At 42.3% G+C, this 19,950-nt stretch overlaps 1 protein-coding gene across 1 annotated transcript in view; it reads left to right on the plus strand.

The window, feature by feature from the left end:
• SEMA3G (semaphorin 3G) overlaps positions 1–19,950 on the plus strand; it is an 82,386-nt gene that overhangs the window by 29,833 nt on the left and 32,603 nt on the right. The window contains exons 2-4 of the mRNA XM_035106093.3: positions 3,737–3,897; positions 10,748–10,810; positions 19,030–19,149. Coding sequence (XP_034961984.2) covers positions 3,737–3,897; positions 10,748–10,810; positions 19,030–19,149 — 344 coding nt within the window. The remainder of the gene's footprint in view (positions 1–3,736; positions 3,898–10,747; positions 10,811–19,029; positions 19,150–19,950) is intronic.

Below are 19,950 nucleotides of genomic sequence, written 5' to 3' on the forward strand. Positions count from 1 at the left end.
TTCGCTGAAAAATATGAGTCTTAGAAGATGGATAGAGATAGCAAAGAACAGCTACTTACCAAATTAGAGAAAGCAGCTGTGTATGCAAAACAGGTGTGCCCTAGCAAATGCAGAATAATGAAAAGTATTTTGTTGTGTCTGGGAAATCCAATGGACACAGAAAAATGGCAGCTTGAACAAGCAATGCCTAATATAGGTAACATTCTAACACTTTCATGCACAGATCCTGTCCATCAGTGCTAATTTGACATGTCAGAGGTATTCATGCATCTGGTTTTGCTTCATGTGAAGTTAGAAATATAGGCTGCTGCTCCTTCTTATAGCTTCAGCCTAGCCAGAACGACAAAGAAACGGGGTGGAAGTCTTGAGAGCAAATTGGAATGCAGAATCACCAAGGATCCTTTCTGTATTGACATGTATGTTAACATCTGGGGAATGATTCAAAATTGCTACCACCTGACGCTACCCTTGGATTTGGGAGTTTTGCTGTCTTTACGGGTGAAAGATAGACTCCTGCACGTGTGCCAGGCAGCCAATCTCTCTGGGAATTTACCTTCCCAAGGTTCGTATTTTATCATGTTGTACCACGGAACAAATAAGTTACAGGAATGACACAGACCATCTGACCTGCTGGGGGGCCTCCTGTCTGTGCATGACCATGTGGTTTTCTGAACCTTCCTCCCCCCCACACTGGCCTCTTCCCACTTAAGGGTGTGTCTATTCCTCACTAAAAAAACTCACTCCAAATAATTTCTTCCGCTGTTACAACAGGCAAGAGCATGAGGGAGTGCTAATGCAGTGAGGTCACTATTGTTTTGTTGTAGGTCAGGTTTAGAAAACACAGTGCTTAAACCACTAGCAATGAACCCAGGGAACAATTAATAATTGGGGCTGAATTCTCATTCAAGTTTTTTTACCTCTCCAGTTTTGGTTCTAGTACACACAATTTTTCCTTTAATTGGTTTTTTAAAATAGCATATTTAACAAGGAAAGAAAAAAATCAGTGAGAAAAAAGAAACAAAAAACATAATCTGCTTACATTAAAAAAGCTCAGCAGATGAACTTTGCTTGGCCAAATCTTGCCTGCGTTGTTGGTGCTATCCTTAGGCAGACTGAGGTTGTCGCGTCTGACAATTGTTGTTGGGTGTAATGAAAGGAAAGCAGTTTGTTAGTTAACTTTCACTGTGGTTTATTTATTGCTAGTCATGAAAGGTGCTTGTGATATCATAATAACTCAGCTGGCCTTAGGATGCATATCTTGACCTGGATGTGTGGGTGGGATTCATTTGCTGCTCTGACCAGGCAACAAAATGACTTGGGCTAGATTTGACCCTCCCTGCACATATCCCAGGTGAATGAAGAAGGAAGTGGTGATTTCAAGTCTTTGTATATGCCCACCCACTACTTCATTGGATGGGTGTGGATGCAGCCTTCCATCGCTGGGACTGCCTTTGTCTCTTTTCATCTGTTTTCAAATTGATTCTGCAGACTGCATCTATCTACAATGAGCTTTAATTTTTGGAATGAAACTAGTTTCTTAAGAAGTGTTTTTCAGGGCAAAAAAAATGTGTAGTTGTTTCAGAATGTGTGTGGACTTTGTAGAAAAAGCAAACACTCAGGCTCCATTGGTTCCAAAATAAAATGTCATGTGTACACAACCTGTATGTCTGTGATTTTAAGTTCTGCAACTTCCCTAAACTGCCAGTATCAAAATATGTGTTTCCCTGAAACTCATTGCATACATTATGGCATTTAGATAGCATAAAAATCCTAGAATATGGGAGCTGCACAAACAGAGTTCTATAAGCAATTGTTTAAGCTTATTATTTAAACTGGGCAATTGGTCTCTACATTTCCTCTTCCCACAAGACCCCAAGTCATCTCTTCCCCTTCTATTCCCCCATTGTATGGCTTTCCTTACCTTTTCCCCACAGTGTTTCTTGCACTGAGACCTCAAATCCACCCCAGCTTTCAGCAGCCACTGATAAAAACTCCATTCTGCAACTGTCAGGGTGTTATCCCTGTCACGCTGATGGACTGTTTTATAAGGCATTTATCTTTTGGCCTTTTATCAGCAGTAAAGAGACCTCCTGTCTTCACTCCCAGCTAATGACAGCCTCCTTCAGCGTTTTGGATGGAGCATCCGGTGTTCCTAGCTGCAGAAATTGTTTGGTGACCTGGGACTCCATGTCCGGGTATAAAAAAAAGAAATGGCCCTCACAGACTGATGAGATTAATTTCCAATAGTCCAGAGGATTCATACGCAGACCACCAGTGCCTCAGTGCCACAAAAAGCTTCGTCTGTGTGCCTAAAGGTTGCCTTTGTCTTAAGAGCTCCCCTGCCCCAAGCCAAATTACATTGCTGTGATTCAGGGTAAGGCAGCAATTTGAGCTGAGGTTCAAATCTGTTTCTCCTGCATCCAATTTCATGGGCCTCTCTTTTTAAATAAGGAAAACAAAGAAATTCAACTCTAGAAGAACCCAGTGTAGGTCAACAGCAGCAGAAACTATGCTGGTAATGAGAGAGGGATTTAGATATATCTTTGCTCAGAACCCCTCTTCATTGGCTCATGGTTTGGGGAGTTCATGGAACTGAAATGGACATTAGTTATGGCATTTGCATCTTGGTGCAACTAATGTGCTGGTCATTTGCTGCAGTCCTAAGCAGGTTTACTCAGATGTAAGTCCCATTGAATAGGAGGCACTGCTGATCTTCCACCCTATTTGGGTCACTTTAAGAAATAAATTTTGTATCTGTGGATTGCTATTACCTTAGATCTGAAGATTGAGATTGATTATAGTTGTGTATGAGTTTGTATAAATGTTCACATGTATAACACCTGAGCATGGATTAAGTTTGTTTTACTTCTGCTGTGCCATATGCGTCACTTTAAGAAAGAAATTTTTTATCTGTGGATTGCCAACACCTGTAACTGAAATCAATACTGTGCCTGTCCATATAACCCCACATTGCAACAGTTGCTGTTTATTGCAACTACTACTATGCCATAAGATCCACAATCTTATTACAGTGGAACCTCGGTTTACGAACGCGATCCGTTCAACGGAGATGTTCGTAAACGGAGGCATTCACTCCCCAAAGGCACGCTTCTGCGCGTGTGCGAAGTGCCAATAGAGCGCTTCTGCATGCACTGCACAGACCGCTTCTGCGCATCCGACGCTGTGGAACCCGGATGTAAACACTTCCGGGTCCGCGGCATTTGTAAATGGAGGCTTTCATAAATGGGACTGTTTGTAAACCGAGGTACCACTGTACATCACATATGGTATGTACAGTTGTTTATACCGGTATTTATATTACTCTTCCTGTTAAAATGTGTGAGACTACGACACTGTATTTATTTGTATTACTTAGAACTTGTACAACTGATGAAGCCCAGGACGGCGAAACAAGGCCAATATTCCGGAAAGCCTTGTCTAGACTCTGTGAAAGGATTCTTTGGAACTGTAACAAGCTCCCATGTGGATTGTTTGGACTGTATGAACATACAAAGAAACAGGTGGAATAGACACTAATACATGTATGGACCTAGTGAATGAACTGATCTGTGAATGAACTGATCTACTGGGTCTTCTGCTCACTCTATTGAACTCTATAAAATATTTGATATGCTATAGTGAATAATATATTTTATTTATGTAAGAGCACAGCCGGTTATGTCTTGTGTGTTTGTTGAGTGTATTTTACGTAACCACAGGTTTGATGTTATTTTAGATCTTTTGGCCACTAACCGCTCAGTCCTGTTCCTTGGGCACCGAGGAATTTTAGACTTCCGCTCCTTGTACCTCGATGAATACCGTGACCGCCTGTTCATTGGAGGAAAAGACACACTTTATTCTCTTCGGCTGGATCAATCCAACATGGATGCTAAGGAGGTAATGTTCTCGATATATAATGCAAATCTAATGTTTATTACCATCATGCATGTTAAATCAAAGTTTATATGGCACTTTCCCAAAGCACTCAAAGACCCAGGTGGTGCTGTGGGTTAAACCACAGAGTCTAGAGCTTGCTGATCAGAAGGTCGGCGGTTCGAATCCCTGCAACGGGGTGAGCACCTGTTGCTCGGTCCCAGCTCCTGCCCACCTAGCAGTTCGAAAGCACATCAAAGTGCAAGTAGATAAATAGGGACCGCTCCATCGGGAAGGTAAACAGCATTTCCGTGTGCTGCTCTGGTTCGCCAGAAGCAGCTTTGTCATGCTGGCCCCATGACCCGGAAGCTGTCTGCGGACAAACACTGGCTCCCTCGGCCTATAGAGCGAGATGAGCGCCACAGCCCCAGAGTCAGACAGGACTGGACCTGATGGTCAGGGGCCCCTTTACCTTTTATCTTTACAATACGGTGGTACCTTGGTTTAAGAACAGCTTAGTTTATGAACAACTTGGATTAAGAATGCTGCAAACCCGGAAGTAGGTGTTTTGGTTTGTGAACTTTGCCTTGGAAGCAGAACATGTTCTGCTTCCTGTTGAGTGTGTTCCATTTGTAAATTGAGTCTCCCGCTGCTATGGGAAATCATGCCTTGGTTTAAGAACGCTTTGGTTTAAGAACGGACTTCCAGAACGGATTAAGTTCGTAAACCAAGGTACCACTGTACTGAAGGTAGCTGGGCATTCTTATCCCCATGGGATGAGAGCTACCATACCTTATCTGAAGCTTCCTGAGCAAGTTCAGGGTGTAGTGGAAGGCCACCAGCTCATGCACTGTGCTACTTTACAGTATGTTAGGTACATGTTTGTTATGCACGAGATAGGAGGCTCTTCTTAGTAGGGGATACTAGTACTCCAAGAACCTGAATGGTGGGAAGCAAGCCTTGGGAAGTAAGTAACTGAATAGATTCAAATGGGGATTATGCTCTTTGAATAAGGTTGGGATAGCTGATGAAGGGTAGTATACAAATTTAATTCATCATCATCATTATTATCATCATTCACAAGCTTTAGGGAGGGAGGAATTCAGCATAGTTGCTTGGCTGATGGAACAATCTGCCCTCTCCTCTCCCAGTGTGCTGCTCCGTGGGTTCTCCTGCCAATTGGAGGGGGGCAGGAGGCCCCCCAGAATTCCTTGTGTAGGCTTCTGCTGGTAGGACTGGTTAGTTGACTCCGCCCATTGATATTGGCTGGCTGTTGCTGGCACTACCTGCGATAGCTCAGTTGGTAGAGCATATGAGACTCTTAATCTTAGAGTCATGGGTTCAAGCCCCATGTTGGGCGAAAGACCCCTGCATTGCAGGGGGTTTGACCCTCATGGTCCCTCCCTTCCAACTCTACAATTCTACGATTCTACCTATGATTTGGCTGCACTGTATACAATCCAGAAATGGTATAATTGACAGCAAACAAGTACTGACTAACTGATTTTGCTGTGTTTTCTTGTGGTCCCAGAACTTTGCCCACCTGCCTAAGCCTCTGTTTAGAACCATTAGTTGTACATTTCCACCTTGGAATCAGTTTAAACACCACAGAAGTCTCACATTGTATATCCCCAGCAGTTGTGCAGGGGGAGTAGATTCTGCATACCTATGCAGAGGTGCAGTTAAATGGCTTTAAAATGTTCTTTCCATCAAGTGGAGCGCCTTCGTGGGTAAGCACTTTCCAGTGGCCTCCGTAAGGATACTTAAAGCATCCCTCAGAGGAGCCGTTTTTCCATAGAAGCTGAAACTCAAGACGAACAGAAGGCATTCAGTAAAGCCCAGGCCTTAAGCAGACTTATTGCCCAGGGCAGAGAACTTCATTAAATAGAAGCCAGAAATGTGACACCAGCCCAAAGGTTGGGGGTGGATGGGAGCCTGTGTAAGGAATGTTCCAGTCCAAAAGAGATCATATTGCAATTATATGTAATTGGAAGTGTGGGAAGTCTAGACATATGATCAGGTTATGAGCAATTAATATAAGTCTGCAGAAGGATCTGACTGTCATATATGGTAAATGATTAAATTAACTGCTGAGTCAAAACCCAGCAAAACTGTGACAGGAAATGAGATACTTGACAGGATGGATGTCTCTAGTACCTTTTTGTGTGTGCAAATTGCTATATGGGAATCATTCTATTCCTCCTCCCAATAATTCTGTGAAGCAGGTCACTTTAATACCATCATTTTACAGGTTCAGAACTAGGGCTGGTAGCGTTTCAGTTTAAAGTGTTGTACATTTAAGCAAGGAAAACAGGTAGAGAAAAACGGGACTCGACATCACCAACTGGTGGCACAATGTTCTATTGCACACACAACACACATAAATTGCTTTTTCTTTACCGGTCTCGCTGAGTCCTAAGACCAGGAGTTGGCAACCTAAGGCCTGTGGGCTGGTAGCGGCCCACGGGGCTCGTCTAACCGGCCCATGGAGACCTCTGCCGACACCAACTCTTACCTGCGCGGTGTGGGGACCTACTTCCGGGTTGATGGCACCTGTGTGCATGTGCATGGGCGCTCCTCTGACCCAGAAGAGCACACGTGCACACCTCCTCCAGCCCATCCTCCAACAGATGGAGTGTGGACTGGCCCATCGTCCGCTGAAGCTTCCTGACCCCTGCCTAAGACTATAACACACACACACACACACACAGAGAGAGAGAGAGAGAGAGAGAGAGAGAGAGAGAGAGAGAGAGAGAGAGAGAGAGAGAGAGAGAGAGAGCGCAACGTTCCAAACATTAAACAATCAAGAAGAAACTTAGAGGTCAGATAAAGTTTTCCATTTTTGTGCAGTTGAGAGGCGTGCAGCCACTTATTTTAAAAAATCAGTACATTCGGGGAGTAGGTGGTTATGTCATTATTATCTCGCTTAAATAACAGTTTTCATTGGCTACTAGCCATGATGGCCCTGTACCGCCTCCATTGTCAATGGCAACATGCTGCTGGGGAAGACAAGTGGGAAGAGTGCAGTGGTACTCCTGTCCGGCTTGTGGGGTTCCATGGGGCATTTGGGTTGGCTGCTGTGAGAACATGAGGCAGAACTAGATGAGCCTTTGGGATTGACCCCACAGGGCCCCTTTTATGCTCTTATATTCAAAAGCAGGCCCCAAACATCATTGGCACTACTATCACCAGTGCCAAAATATATTAAACATAGTTTCCCCCCTCTTTTTTTGTCATTAAAGTATCTCTCCACCAATGATGTTACATCCAGTTACTTGTTCTGAACTTAACTTGAGCGAGCTCCAACAGTTGTTTCCCTTTTTGTACTGCCAGCTTGGGTGGGTTGAGCTGAAGCAATGAAGTGGCAGACCCAGGATTTTGTAGCTGAGTGTTGCTGATTGTATGTGCAGATAGCATGCCTGATCCCTCCCACCTTTAATTTTGGAAAACTGAGATTGGCATTACCATACTAGAGCAGCTACAGGCTATGCTGCCCTATTGCTAGTGATTTTCCTCCTTCTCAACTTTTTCCAGTAAGGGAGCGTCAAGGAAATTGCTACTGGGAGGTGTATATAATTGATTCTCATTTCCTCCTCTCCAAGGTCAGGGAGGAACTGATTGACACACACACACACACACACACACAGTTCTTTAGGAAGTGTTGGTGTTTGACATTGGAAAACATGATACATATTTATTCTAACATTTAATTTTAAAAAAATACCAGCTACTTTATTACTTCAACTCCCATTGAGCTAAATGGCTCTAGAGACTTTTCACATGGCCTGATAGATTTTTAGCTGACTAGTGGCTGTACCTCCTGCTAATCAGCATAAGATCATGATGTTGATTAAGCCAAGCCATGCCACTGCTCCCTGCCATCCTCCGGCTCTCTTCCCTCCTCCTCCTTAGCACAATCTTTTTCACTACATTATGTACCAATACTGATAGGATAGGCTCAAATGCCACTTGAAAGAAGATGGTGTAATATGGCAGAACTTCCCATTGAGCCTATCTGTGAAGGCACTTTTATGAACATTTGGTTTTCACAAAGCATTCTGTCTTCTTGGCACCACTCAGGGGTAACTAAACAAGACTCTGCCTGTCATCTCTAACTATTGGCCATGGAGGATGGAGTTGATGTTATGATCTAACAACATCCAAAGGGCACTGGCTACCCTTACATTACTGCCACAGCAGGGCTATATGTACTCTACCAATCTACTTCATGCATTGTCAACAACGAGGACCCATCTCCCCAAATAAAACAGATTTGCATTACTTTTGATATGTCAAGTGTATATGCAATATTAGAAAAAAAATTACTGTAATGTAAATAGAAATACACTGCTTTTCATCGTAGTGGGGAAGACTGTATCCGCATGACCTGTTTCCCTGCTCAGTCTGCTGTCCATATGCTAACTGTTGATGGACAACTTCAAAGGTCCTGTTGCTCCTACTTACTGGAACTGGAACTGGGCTTTGACCAGACAGTCCTTCAAATAGAAGACTTACTCAAACAGAGGACTGTCCTAAGGAGGAGAGTTTGACTTTCGTTTGAGTGCCTAAATAGAGTTAACTTTTTATAATTTTTTTTAAAAGAATGCTGAGCATTGTACTTTTTAAATATGGCAGCTGGAAGACAAAACTTTGGTTTTTTTCTTAGATGTTTTGTAGACTTTTGTTTCACTAATCCTCCTGCTCTGTGATACCCCACCCATTCTAGTCTCTAGTTGGTAAAACATGGGGGGGGCAGGCCCATGAAACGTTCCATGGGATAAGAGTGCATTTATTATAATAAATCACACAGTTTGGCTTCTTGATGCCATTTTGGAAATAAGATTTTAAGTACCACTGTGTTCAGCTGACATATTGGCCAGCTGCAAGTTTTAGCTTTTACTTAGAAAGTGCAAGAAGATCAAACTTTTGTTTGTGTGTTGCTGTGTCCTTGAGGGTGCGAGACCACACAAAAGGGAAATGGAAGGTCAAAGGAGACCCTTCTCCTCTACATCTTGCAGAAAATGAATGTCTCCAGAATTCTCTGCCAGCACATTAGTCTGTAAAACAAACTTTATAAATCAGTACATGGCTTGCATAAACAGTTGCTAGGCTTATGGTTAAAGAGCCAAGTTGTAAGGCCAGGTTAGGGTTAACCAGATGTCCTTTATTTGAAAAGATCTCTCTAAATTCTCTCCTAATTCATGATACTGCAACTCTTTGTAGGATAATGGATGCCTTTTGCTTGAGATAAAAGGCTCCAGAGGCTCCTTTATTTTTGAAATATTAATCTGGCATCTTATATTCTTTAGTACCATATTAAATGGAGTGAAGCATCCATTACAGGCAAAAGAATAAGATTTAGCTTCCTTCTCTAAGAAAGCACTTTATTTTGTTTCTTTCTTTTATGTCTTCCTCTAGTTATTATCTTGGGTGATTTTAACATTTCACCCCTTCTCTTGTTAGGACATTTTCTTTTCATGAGTATGAACCAGTAAATATAGATTTCTTGTCTTCTCATGTTGCTCTTCTCTAAGCCCCCATTCTGTCTTGTTCTTGTCCTGATTCTGCAGTTTACCCCCCCCCCCCCCAACTTTTTATATCATTGCTTCAAACCTGTTACTCTGGTCTACATTCTTTCTTCATTTACCATCTTTACTCCTAGCCTTGTGCATCTGAGCATACATAGCCATGGCATGTCATAAATAATATTGTAGAGATAATTAAATAATAATAATAATACCATGTGATCTTAAGGCACTTTCGAATCACATTCATCCTGATTGGTTTGTAGGGAGATTGGGCAACAATGGCTGTTTAAGGAGCATTCATTCTGATTTGCTTGCCAGGGAGGTTAGATGAAGTGGAGTCAAAGCAAGCACTATCCCACATTTTCCAATGCATTTCTCTGCCATTTCCCTTATCACAAAAGTTTTGATATTTTTTGGGAGCAGGTTTGTTGCACGATGCCTTCTTCCAACTGTGCAACTTGCATTTGCCAGTATGTGATTGAATCTCACCTGAAAATAGCCACGGTCTGGAAGTGAACTGATTCATTTTAGGTTTTTGTTTGTTTGCTCTGCCTCCTGCAAAGGAAGCTTATTTGAACTGCTTGATACTGGAGAGTATTTGTTGAATACAACAGAGGTGAAAATGAGCACTGCAGCTGCCTGCCTGTGGTGATGACTTGTATTGGTTCCACATATCTGTGATAATCAAAGCTTTTTGAAAATGAATTGATTATTATTATTGTTACTTACATTTGTATCCCACTTTTATCCTCACAACAATTCCTGTGAGGTACGTTAGGCTGTGAGTAAGGGCTCATCCTGCTTGCCTCACCACTTTTGCCCAGGACAACCCGATATTTACCACTGAATCTGAGCAAACCTCAATTGGGTTTTCTCCCAATTGATGTTTGCTCTGATTTAGCACTAAAGAGAGGGTTTTCTGGGGGAAAGGACCAGGCCAAACAGAAAACCACTTGGACCTGTGCCTAGAAAGCATGGGATAAGCAGAAAACTGATCGGAGCCGAGCTTTCTGGCCATGGGACAAGCAGAAGTGTTGACGAGCCCTAAGTGACAGACCGAATGAGCTTCATGGCCGAGGGGGGATTTGAACTCTGGTCTCCTGGTTCCTAGTCTGACATTCTAACCACTATGCCACAGTGGTTCTCAGAGGTCAACATTCCTTCAGGGAAAGTCTATGTACAGGACAATTTTATTCCTGGCAAAAAGTAAAAGCATAACAAGGAATTTAGTTGTTTGTCATATAGCAGGAAGGAAGAAGACCCTGCACCAAGGATTTTCTTCTCGGCCTGAGGAAACTCACTCCCCAGTGCCATGTCTTGCACTTACTTTTTGTCTTATGTTGCAGATCTACTGGCCGCCACTCCCTGGACAGAAAGAAGAATGCTTTCGAAAAGGAAAAGACCCAGTGGTAAGTCACCCTTTAAAGTATCCTGATTAATTTCCTGAGAGTTTTGGCACTACCCCGATGACATATTTGAAATGAACCTGCAACTTCTGGGGAAAGGCAGGCTGCATCCCTTGCTGACATCATCTTAATCAGCTAATCCTGCTTCCATTTGGGGCAACTCCTCTATCCCTCTTCTAGCTTGTTCATGCTAGAAACTGGTTTGATGATAATCCACTCTTCTCAAGGGGTCCAGGGTATTGCAATTCTCCTGAGTCAGTCTAGGGATAGCTGACTAAGATTTCTTAATACCCCATCAAATGTCAGTTCCCAAGATTCTTAGTAAGTCACCTTGGCAATTATTATATAACACTAATAAAAGTTTGGAGAACAGAAGACTAGAGGCATAATACATATTCATGACTGTAATAGAATGGGACGCTGGTGATTAGTATTCATAACCTTGAAAGAAAAGTTAAGAATTAGGTTGTTTTAAGCTCACTAAGTATGTGACATTTTATGAAGGCTTTATCACATTTTAATTGTAAGAAAACTTGCCAGTTTTAATGAATATAGATTGGGAACTAGTCCTTCAGGCATCATGTTTTTGATGTGTCCATACATAAGCATCACATCTTTACAGATTTTACTTGTTCTGGCTGTTAGAAAAGAAAGCTCATCACATGGGAAGGTGGGTAGCTTGAGGGACAGTTCAATGTTTAGCTCCCACCAGTTGGATTTTGGAAGCATTCCCATTGATAAGTGCACATGAATATGTTTTGTTGGAATGAGTCATCCATGCAGCTTGTAAATTGCTTTCAAATATATGGGGTGGAGTTATAGAAAGGTGATTGACTACATGTATAACGGAATGAACTTGCTTCAAGGCTCTTTGTTACATTGTTTTGTGAACTGAAATCTTGTGTGTGTGTGTGAAAGTGCAATTCTAATTTGAGAATAACTGCCCAAGCATCTCTCTCCGCCCCCAGTCCCATCTTGATACCATATATCTGGAAACTGGTCCCCACCTACACTTCAATATTCATCTATCAAGTCAAAAGGGGGGGGATTTTTTTTTATGATGCTAGGAAATAAATATATTTCCTAGTATCATAGTATCCCCTAGATATCCTAGTATCCCCAGCTAAAGCCAAGTTCACATATCCGCTCACTGCTAGATGCATCAGTTAGCTTACATTTTAGATTCAATTGTTTTCGCAGGCAGGGGGAAGTGGAAGACTTCTTAGGAAAAGAAGAATCTTAAACAAGCAGCAGTAAACTTCCTGCAGTTCTGGGGTATCACTTATAAGTGGGGTCACCTGAGATGCACCAAAGGGTATCACACACTGAACTATCCAAGGTGAAAGAGACTGACAGTCATTTTTTGAAATATTATCAAATTTTCAAGCAATAAACATAATCATATCAAGAAAAATACAAGTGCATTATAATATTCAAAGAACACAATAGCTGTAAAGCATGTCTAGTGTAACCCCATATCACAGATTTTGTCACTGTTGCATATTACAAAAGGATATCTCACTCAAACATAATATGACAAGTTTCCCATCTCCAAAGTTAACAAACTACAGGAAAGGCTCGTTGGAATAACCGTTCTTATTAAAAGCAGAAGAAAGAAAACGTCCACCTGCTGATATCATCATTACCAGAATGATGGGTTAAACAGGCTGCCAAAATCCTTGGGGGATGGGAGTTCATATAGATGTACCAGATGTATATGAACTTGGGTAAAAATGACCAATGTGTTATTGGGCTAAGTTTGCTTCCCCCTCAAGAGACATTACAAGGGAGATATGATTACATAAGGAAATCTGTGCAGAATCAGACTGAATGTTCACCTGGTCCAGCATCTTACTTCAGCATCGCTCTAGGTTGATCGTTCTGTCGGCATAAGCTTTCCAGATGGAACCATCTCCCCTGTCCTCCCCCATGCCTTGTTCTGGGTGTTCTCCCACCCCACAACCCAGCTCCAGGGATTAAAGGGGGTTCATGGGGGGAGGAGAGGGGGACAGAGACCCAGAATCCTTTGAGGGAAAGAATCTGCTTTGAATGTGCTTTAAAGGTGTGGTGTGTATGGTGACTACACTACCTGAAAGAACATCATTTCCTGCATGAAGATGCCCACATATTATAGTCATCAGGGGATGCCAGGACATCTCCTTCTGCCCTCATTGGGAACATTCAGGTGCCAGGTTAAACAACTCCACTTGAAGGTGTGTGTGTGTGTGTGTGTGTGTGTGCTTTAAAAAACCATATATTGTGGTACTGTTCGTTGTTCTTGCTTTTTTTGTTTATTTTCTTACTGCTGGATTGTGTTTCTTTTGTTTTAAGATATTTTGACTGCAAACCACCCCGAATACCTTATTTGAGTAAACATGAAATATAAATGTTTTATACATAAACAAATACATATGTGGTATATTTATATTACTTTTCTCATAGCTGCAGTGTTTTCCATCCCCTTACATTGCGGGTGGGAAATCTTTTGGTTCTCCAGATGTCATTGGATTACAACTCCCATCAGCCCCAGCCAACACAAGTCCAGGTGAGGGATGCTGGACATTGTAGTCCAGCAGCATCTGGAGAGCCACAGGCTCCCCCACCCTTCCCTTGCATAGCTTACCCTCACCACTGGTCTGTGAGGATTACTGGGAGGGAACTGAAAGACAGTGGATGGCCCACAAAAATCCACTGAGCTTGTGGTTCAGGATTTGCACCCAGACCTCTCAGTCTGTCTAGGCAGCCACTTATGTGGACAGAGCCCGGGAAAAATATTAATGGGAGTTTTTCCCGCAGGGTTCCTTGCACATTTTACTTTCCAGCTATGCCTACATATCACTTCACAGTCACGCAAGTAGTTACCGTACTTAGAAAACATGCTCTGAGACAATGGGGACCTTGAGGGGCCTAAGAGGGGATCTGAACCCCTTGCTGACAGTCCATCCCAAAGTAATTGCTCCCAAGAGTGGCCATCACTCACTTCGGTTTGCACATGTTTATTTTGCAATCTGTCACCAATGGCTGCAGCTTCTTGCTTTCCGGCTTCTTGCTATTTTAGTTGGTAACTTTTGCAGAAACAAAGCAGGGAATCCTCTGAAATGAAGTATTTAGCTACACTGAAGGCCACTATAGTATTCGGGCTCTTAACATGGGAACTTGACCCATGCCACACTGCAGGGAACAGAGCAATGGAAGTAGTCCTGAATTATAATGCCTTTTGGGAATACATTTACTACCAGAGGTCCAATTATCTTACGGAAGTGAAATGCCTTTGCTGGCGCCGTCCCGCAAAGGCACCCGACTAGAAGGTAAGCGTCATTGCCGCCAGCCATTCTGCCTGTTGGTTATACTGGATTTTCATAATTCATCCTCTTCACTGCACTGTGAAGATTACTAGGAGGGAATTGAAGCAGACGGACAATGGCTTCCACAAAGCAATCCACCCAGTTTTGTAAACTGTAGATTTCTGTACTTTCTTTTATTCTTCTAATCGATAATACTCTGTGACTTTGTTGACAACACTGCCTGTTCCTTTTCTTTTCATAATTTATTGCCTCTGTGAGCCGGTGCATGACACCCAGACATTATGCCCTCATATATAACCACTGATTGTAACTCTTTTTCCTCAGTGCTCCATTGAACACTGAGAGGATGTGGAAACTAAACATTATGAGGAACAGTTGAGGGAGTTGGACATGTTTAGCCTGGAAAAGAGGAGAGTGAGAGGAGATATGACAGTCATCTTCAAATATCAAAAGGGCTGAGCAAGCTTGTTTTCTCCTACTCTGGAGGGTAGGACCCAAACCAATGGATTCAAGTTACAAGAAAGCAGATTCCGACTAAACACCAGGAAGACCTTTCTGACACTAAGAGCTGTTCAGCAGTGGGCAGACTCCCTTACAAGGTGGTGGACTCTCCTTCCTTAGAGGTTTTTAAGCAGTGGTTGGATGGTCATCTGTCATGGATGCTTTAGTTGAGAGTCCTGCATTGCAGGGAGTTGGACTAGATGACCCTTGGGATACCTTTCAGCTCTACAATTCTTTGATTTTAGGATTGTAGAATAGAGAAATCAAGCCAACAGACTGGGTGAATGCTAGTTACCACAAGTGGCTGCATCATGGGCATAACATTTTGCATGCCTGTTGACTGACAAGGAGGGCAAATAAGTATTCCTTGTTTTCAGGTGCTACAGTGGTACCTCTACTTACAAATAACTCTACTTACGAATGTTTCTACTTACGAATGGAGCTCCGTCCGCCATCTTGGATGCTGTTTAGATAGGATTTTTTCTACTTACAAATTTTTAGATAGGGTTGCTTCGACTTACGAATTTTTTCTCCCAATGCATTCCTATGGGATTCGACTTACAATTTTTTTGACTTACGAATGTGTGTTCGGAACGCATTAAATTCGTAAGGAGAGGTACCACTGTACTTTGGATTTCCCCCATTTAACTCTGGTGCCCTCTTGCCTGAGAAAAACCAGTTGCTCCTGAAGTATGCTTGTAAGACTAGGAGTGTCAGAAGGCTTCTCTAAGCACCATAATTCAGCTAAATGGAAACAGAGATTAATCATGGTTGACAGAATTAAATAGACTCATTAGAACTCCTCATGCCACTAGAAAAACAGTAGTAGTAAATGCTAAATGAAATGGAAACAAGAACTTCAGAGCCAACTTTATTATAAGGGGAGGAGAAATGGGTGTATGAAAGCAATTAGATTATCAGCCGTGAACTCTGGTTGTTTATCTGGACTAAGGACCTTGGTAATTTGATGCTAAACTCCTCTATTTTGGTTTAGCTTAACATAGCAAAAGGTATATTAGGACTCCATTGGAATATTGGTCTAGTCTAGTGTGTCCAACCTTAACCTTAAAAATTTGAACTCTTTTAAAGTCACTTATTCTTTCATGTCACAAGTTATTAATATTTACAACATGGGGGCTCTTATCCTACCCCATTTCCAGTACAGTATTTTCAATTGTTGTTCCTATTTTTTCCAATATGTTAGAAAAGATGGCAATCCAAGAAAGAAGTCAGGATGTGAGAGGTTAATTTATGACTTGTTTTTGCACAAAAGGTGCACTATCTAAATACTTTAATGTTGCTAAACCTGCCAGCTTTTAATAAATCACAGTTTGTGAAACATTGGGAAGGATCATCTTGACATTGCAAAATTTCACAATGTGAGGAAGAATATTAAAAACATGAACCATCACACCAAATGGGTGTTGTTTTGAGAAATAATGAATTTCTTTTGAACACATTCAGACCTCAACCTTTTTTCCTTGATTGTGATTCTGACTTTTGTGAGTGTGACACTTCCCTGCCATGAAGCACAATTACACTTGTGCTTCACTTGCTATTAATCCCTGTATAGTCTTAACTGGGTACCAACTTTGGCCTGGCTTTGAACCCATGTACTAAAAGCAGAGGGTTATGTAACCCATTATTTCATTCCCTTGAGGCATGTAATTTATTACCAAAAAAAGTGGTACAGCTAAGATGGATAATCAGAGATAGGATATAGCATGTACTATTTGATGGGGTGATGCATAAGAAGGCCAGGATAGGAGTGGGAGTGACTAAGCATCTGTTTTTCTGCAGCAATAGATGTAGTTCCTTCTGTGTGTTGTGAGATGGATAGATCTTTAGAGGCCATCGGAATCTGGAGGTGCCTTCAGCAGTCTCCCTGACTTCTCTGTGCTTATCTTCCAATGCTTGCTGCTCCGGAAAAGGGAGCAATTAATCCAGGTCAGACTTGTGAATGGTCATTTGTCTTCCTGCTGTGTAACTAACTAAACTTCCTTTTTAAATGACTACTTTGTCCAGATCAAGGTTGTATGTCTCCTTCATTTCCTGCCATTGTCCCTCCCACCACCACTATTACATTTTGCCCTATATCTCTATCAGAATTTGAGAGCAGCTGAAATTAGGTTCTGTACTGATGTTGGCTTTCCTTCTTGGGGACAGAACATAAGAAGAGCATTCTGTTTCCCAGGGGGTCCAGCCAGATGCCTATGGATGCTTCTAAGCAGGGCCCAATTGATGGTGGATTGATGAAAGACATTGAGAGCCATTACATTTCAGTGTTGAGTGTGAAACAGCATATCATATAATGTTAGTTTATAATTTAAGAGACATTCCCTTATTTTAGAAAACTGGCTAACCCTTTCATGCTAAGTTGTGGACAATGGCCCACATTCCCATGGAGTTGTTGGAGCAGAGGAATGACCAAGACTGTTGTACAAACTGATGACTGAATTTGCAGGTTAAATTATGGTTTATGCCAGTCTTCATTCTGTGTTTTATCCTCATTGACACAAAATTCTTACATACCAAACTTTAAAATCACATAACAGACACAGAGACATGGCGAAATAGCTATCTAGCAAAGCGAGTGTAAACTGGCAATGCTTGGTTGGGGTTCTGTTCTGCATCTTGGTTTCTGATCAATGGTCTGGAGGCAGCTAGTGGTCTCCTGGAACGAACCCAGCACCTTGGCTCACGATCTAAGCTCCCACATATCATGGAATTGGAAGGAGTCTCAATGTTTGTGCATGCCAACAACCTGTAGCACTGAAGTGGTATTTGTCATTCCCAAACTGTTTGTTCTAGGGCCCATTAATTAATATGGAATCTGCTTTCCTTTAAACTGCCTCTTAGTGTTATTGTCTTTGGAGGCAGAGGGCAATTATTCCCTGTCCTTTCCGAGGAACTCTTTTGCATCGAGTTGCCCTTTGGAGGACATCTGACTCTCAGCAATTTTATTACAACTCTTGGGATTTTAATCATAATTTTATGATATAATCCATAAATCACGTATATAGCATTCTTAAACGTAAATAGCTATTAAAGTGACTTTGATACAGATCAACAGCAAAGGAGTTCAGAATCAAACTGTGGGAGAAGGCTTGTGGATTTCTTCTAAAGATCGACTCTTCAACAATTTCATGGTTTGAAGTAGGGGTAAAGAGGTTCTGTGTGGTTGTTGTTTTTTTAATAAAAAAGTTGAAGTATTGTCAAGCCAACTTCTTGGAATTTCTAAATAAAGATGCTGTTTCTAGCCCTATTGTCACAGTTTCTTCCTGTTTTCTGCTAACCTAACAACACTATTACATAGCATATATCTTGGCTCATACAGGAAATCAGAGCACAAGGCAATATGAAGACCTCACTTCCTGGCCTGAGTTGACCATACAATGGGATGGAGGCTGACGGGTCACACGGGCAGTCTGATGAGGGAAAGGGCTTGCATTGGCTAGAGTAGAGTGGCAGGGAGTGTGGGATACGTGCCAAACGTATTTTTAAATTAAAAGCAGGAATTTACTGCCCACTTCCACAATAACAAGGAAGGCCTGGTGCCTAGCTGGACTAATACATGCGAGCTTGGAAAGAGGAATGAACCGTGTAACTGTAAAGGTATTTAGCATTGTTCTGTGCACTTGTGTGTGGAACCAGAATTTTTACACCATTGTGGTCCTTAGAGGATTGGAAAACGCTATAGGTGGTTTACATCTGTATGTATCCCTTCCTGCTATTTGGATCCTAGGCGTAGGGTGGGGAAAGAGCTGACGTATCCCAGGGCTCAGCATTGTTGCTGACTTTGACCCAGAGGACAATGCTGGAAAGTCCAATATGACACCTGCTTTCATTCTGCATTGTTTTGGTTATACTGCCTCCTTTTCTGCCATAGTCATTATTATTTTATTCAATTAATTAAACATTTTTAAAAATTCCACTCTTCAGCCAAAAAAGGCTCCCAGAACAGCTTACAAATCACTAAAAAAAGAAAATAAAAGAAAAAGAAACAGAAGAAGAGCCTGCTGGATCAGGCCAATAGCCCATCTAGTCCAGTTTTCACAGCGTCCGACTAGATGCTTGTGGGAAACTAGCAAGCAGGCAGGAAGACAGAGTTCTGCTCTTAGGCTTACCATCTAAAAAAGACATGAGAAAAAAGGGGGAGTGGATTGCGAGGGAGAAAGCAAGCTCAAGTTAAAGTTCTTAGATACGGGTTGCTCTAAGAACCAACTGGTCTCTCAACTGTGTTGATGGAGAGACCTTGCATCCCTTCTCTTCCCTCTCCTGCTGATTAAGCTCTGATGTCAATGTCCATCCTGTCATCACACCCACCCACCTTTAACCAACTTTGATCATTGCTAAAAGTCAATTTCTGTGATGCACATGAAGCATCACGAATCCAAATCGTTGTTTCTTTTCCAGACAGAATGTGCCAACTACATCAGAGTGCTTTACCCTTTAAACCGGACACACTTATTGGCCTGTGGAACGGGGGCTTTCCACCCAATCTGTGCTCTTATCTACGTGGGACACCGAGGAGAGGTAAGGAAGGGTGTCCTTTCCCCCCCCTGTGATAATGTTAGCCCTGTGTATGATGTGGGAAGGTCTGGCATGTAGGGGAATGCAAAGGCATGTGGTTCCCATCACCGAAGACGTAGAGCAGGGCAGGTGGCAGGTAGATCAGGATCTGCTGGTAGATGGGCAGAAGCAACTCTCAATAGTTTAACAATGGTAAGTAAATGTTTTAAGTGAAATATCTGCCATAGGCGGCCTTGAGCTATTTGCTTATCTCTTAGCCTTTGACTATATCTTTGTTCCAGTGTGCTGGCCACTATGAGTTCTGTGTTAGAACCCCTGGTCTACTGTAACTCAGACGTAGATTTGTGTCTGTAATACAGTGTACGTTTTATGAGGTGCTATAGGTAATTGGCTCCGTTACTGAGCCCATATCTTGTGGGATGTCTTAACTGTTCTGTAGGTAGACTGCTGCAGAAGAATATAAGAAGAGCTATGTGAAATCAGGATCTAGCTCAGCATTTGGTCCCCCCAGTGTCAAACTAGGTGCTTATGGTAAAACAGATGCTGGACTAGGTAAATCAGGAGTTGGGGGATGGGGGCGGCGGAGTTTTTACAGCCGAGATTTTTACTAAGCCACCCACCCTGCGGGAAACTTTTGACAGTCACCTAATGTCATTACGACGTCAGGTGAAACCTTCAGAGGGACTCACTGATTAGCGCTGAAAGTGGGGCCCCTATGGTCAGCTGATTGCCTCTGGGCCAGGACAACTTTGAAGGGCTCACTACAAGCCCCAGTTTATGTAATTGCATTCAATTTGGATTCAA

This window comes from Zootoca vivipara, chromosome 2 (genome assembly GCF_965207765.1).
Source record: "Zootoca vivipara chromosome 2, rZooViv2.hap1.1, whole genome shotgun sequence".
Taxonomy (NCBI): Eukaryota; Metazoa; Chordata; class Lepidosauria; order Squamata; family Lacertidae; genus Zootoca; species Zootoca vivipara.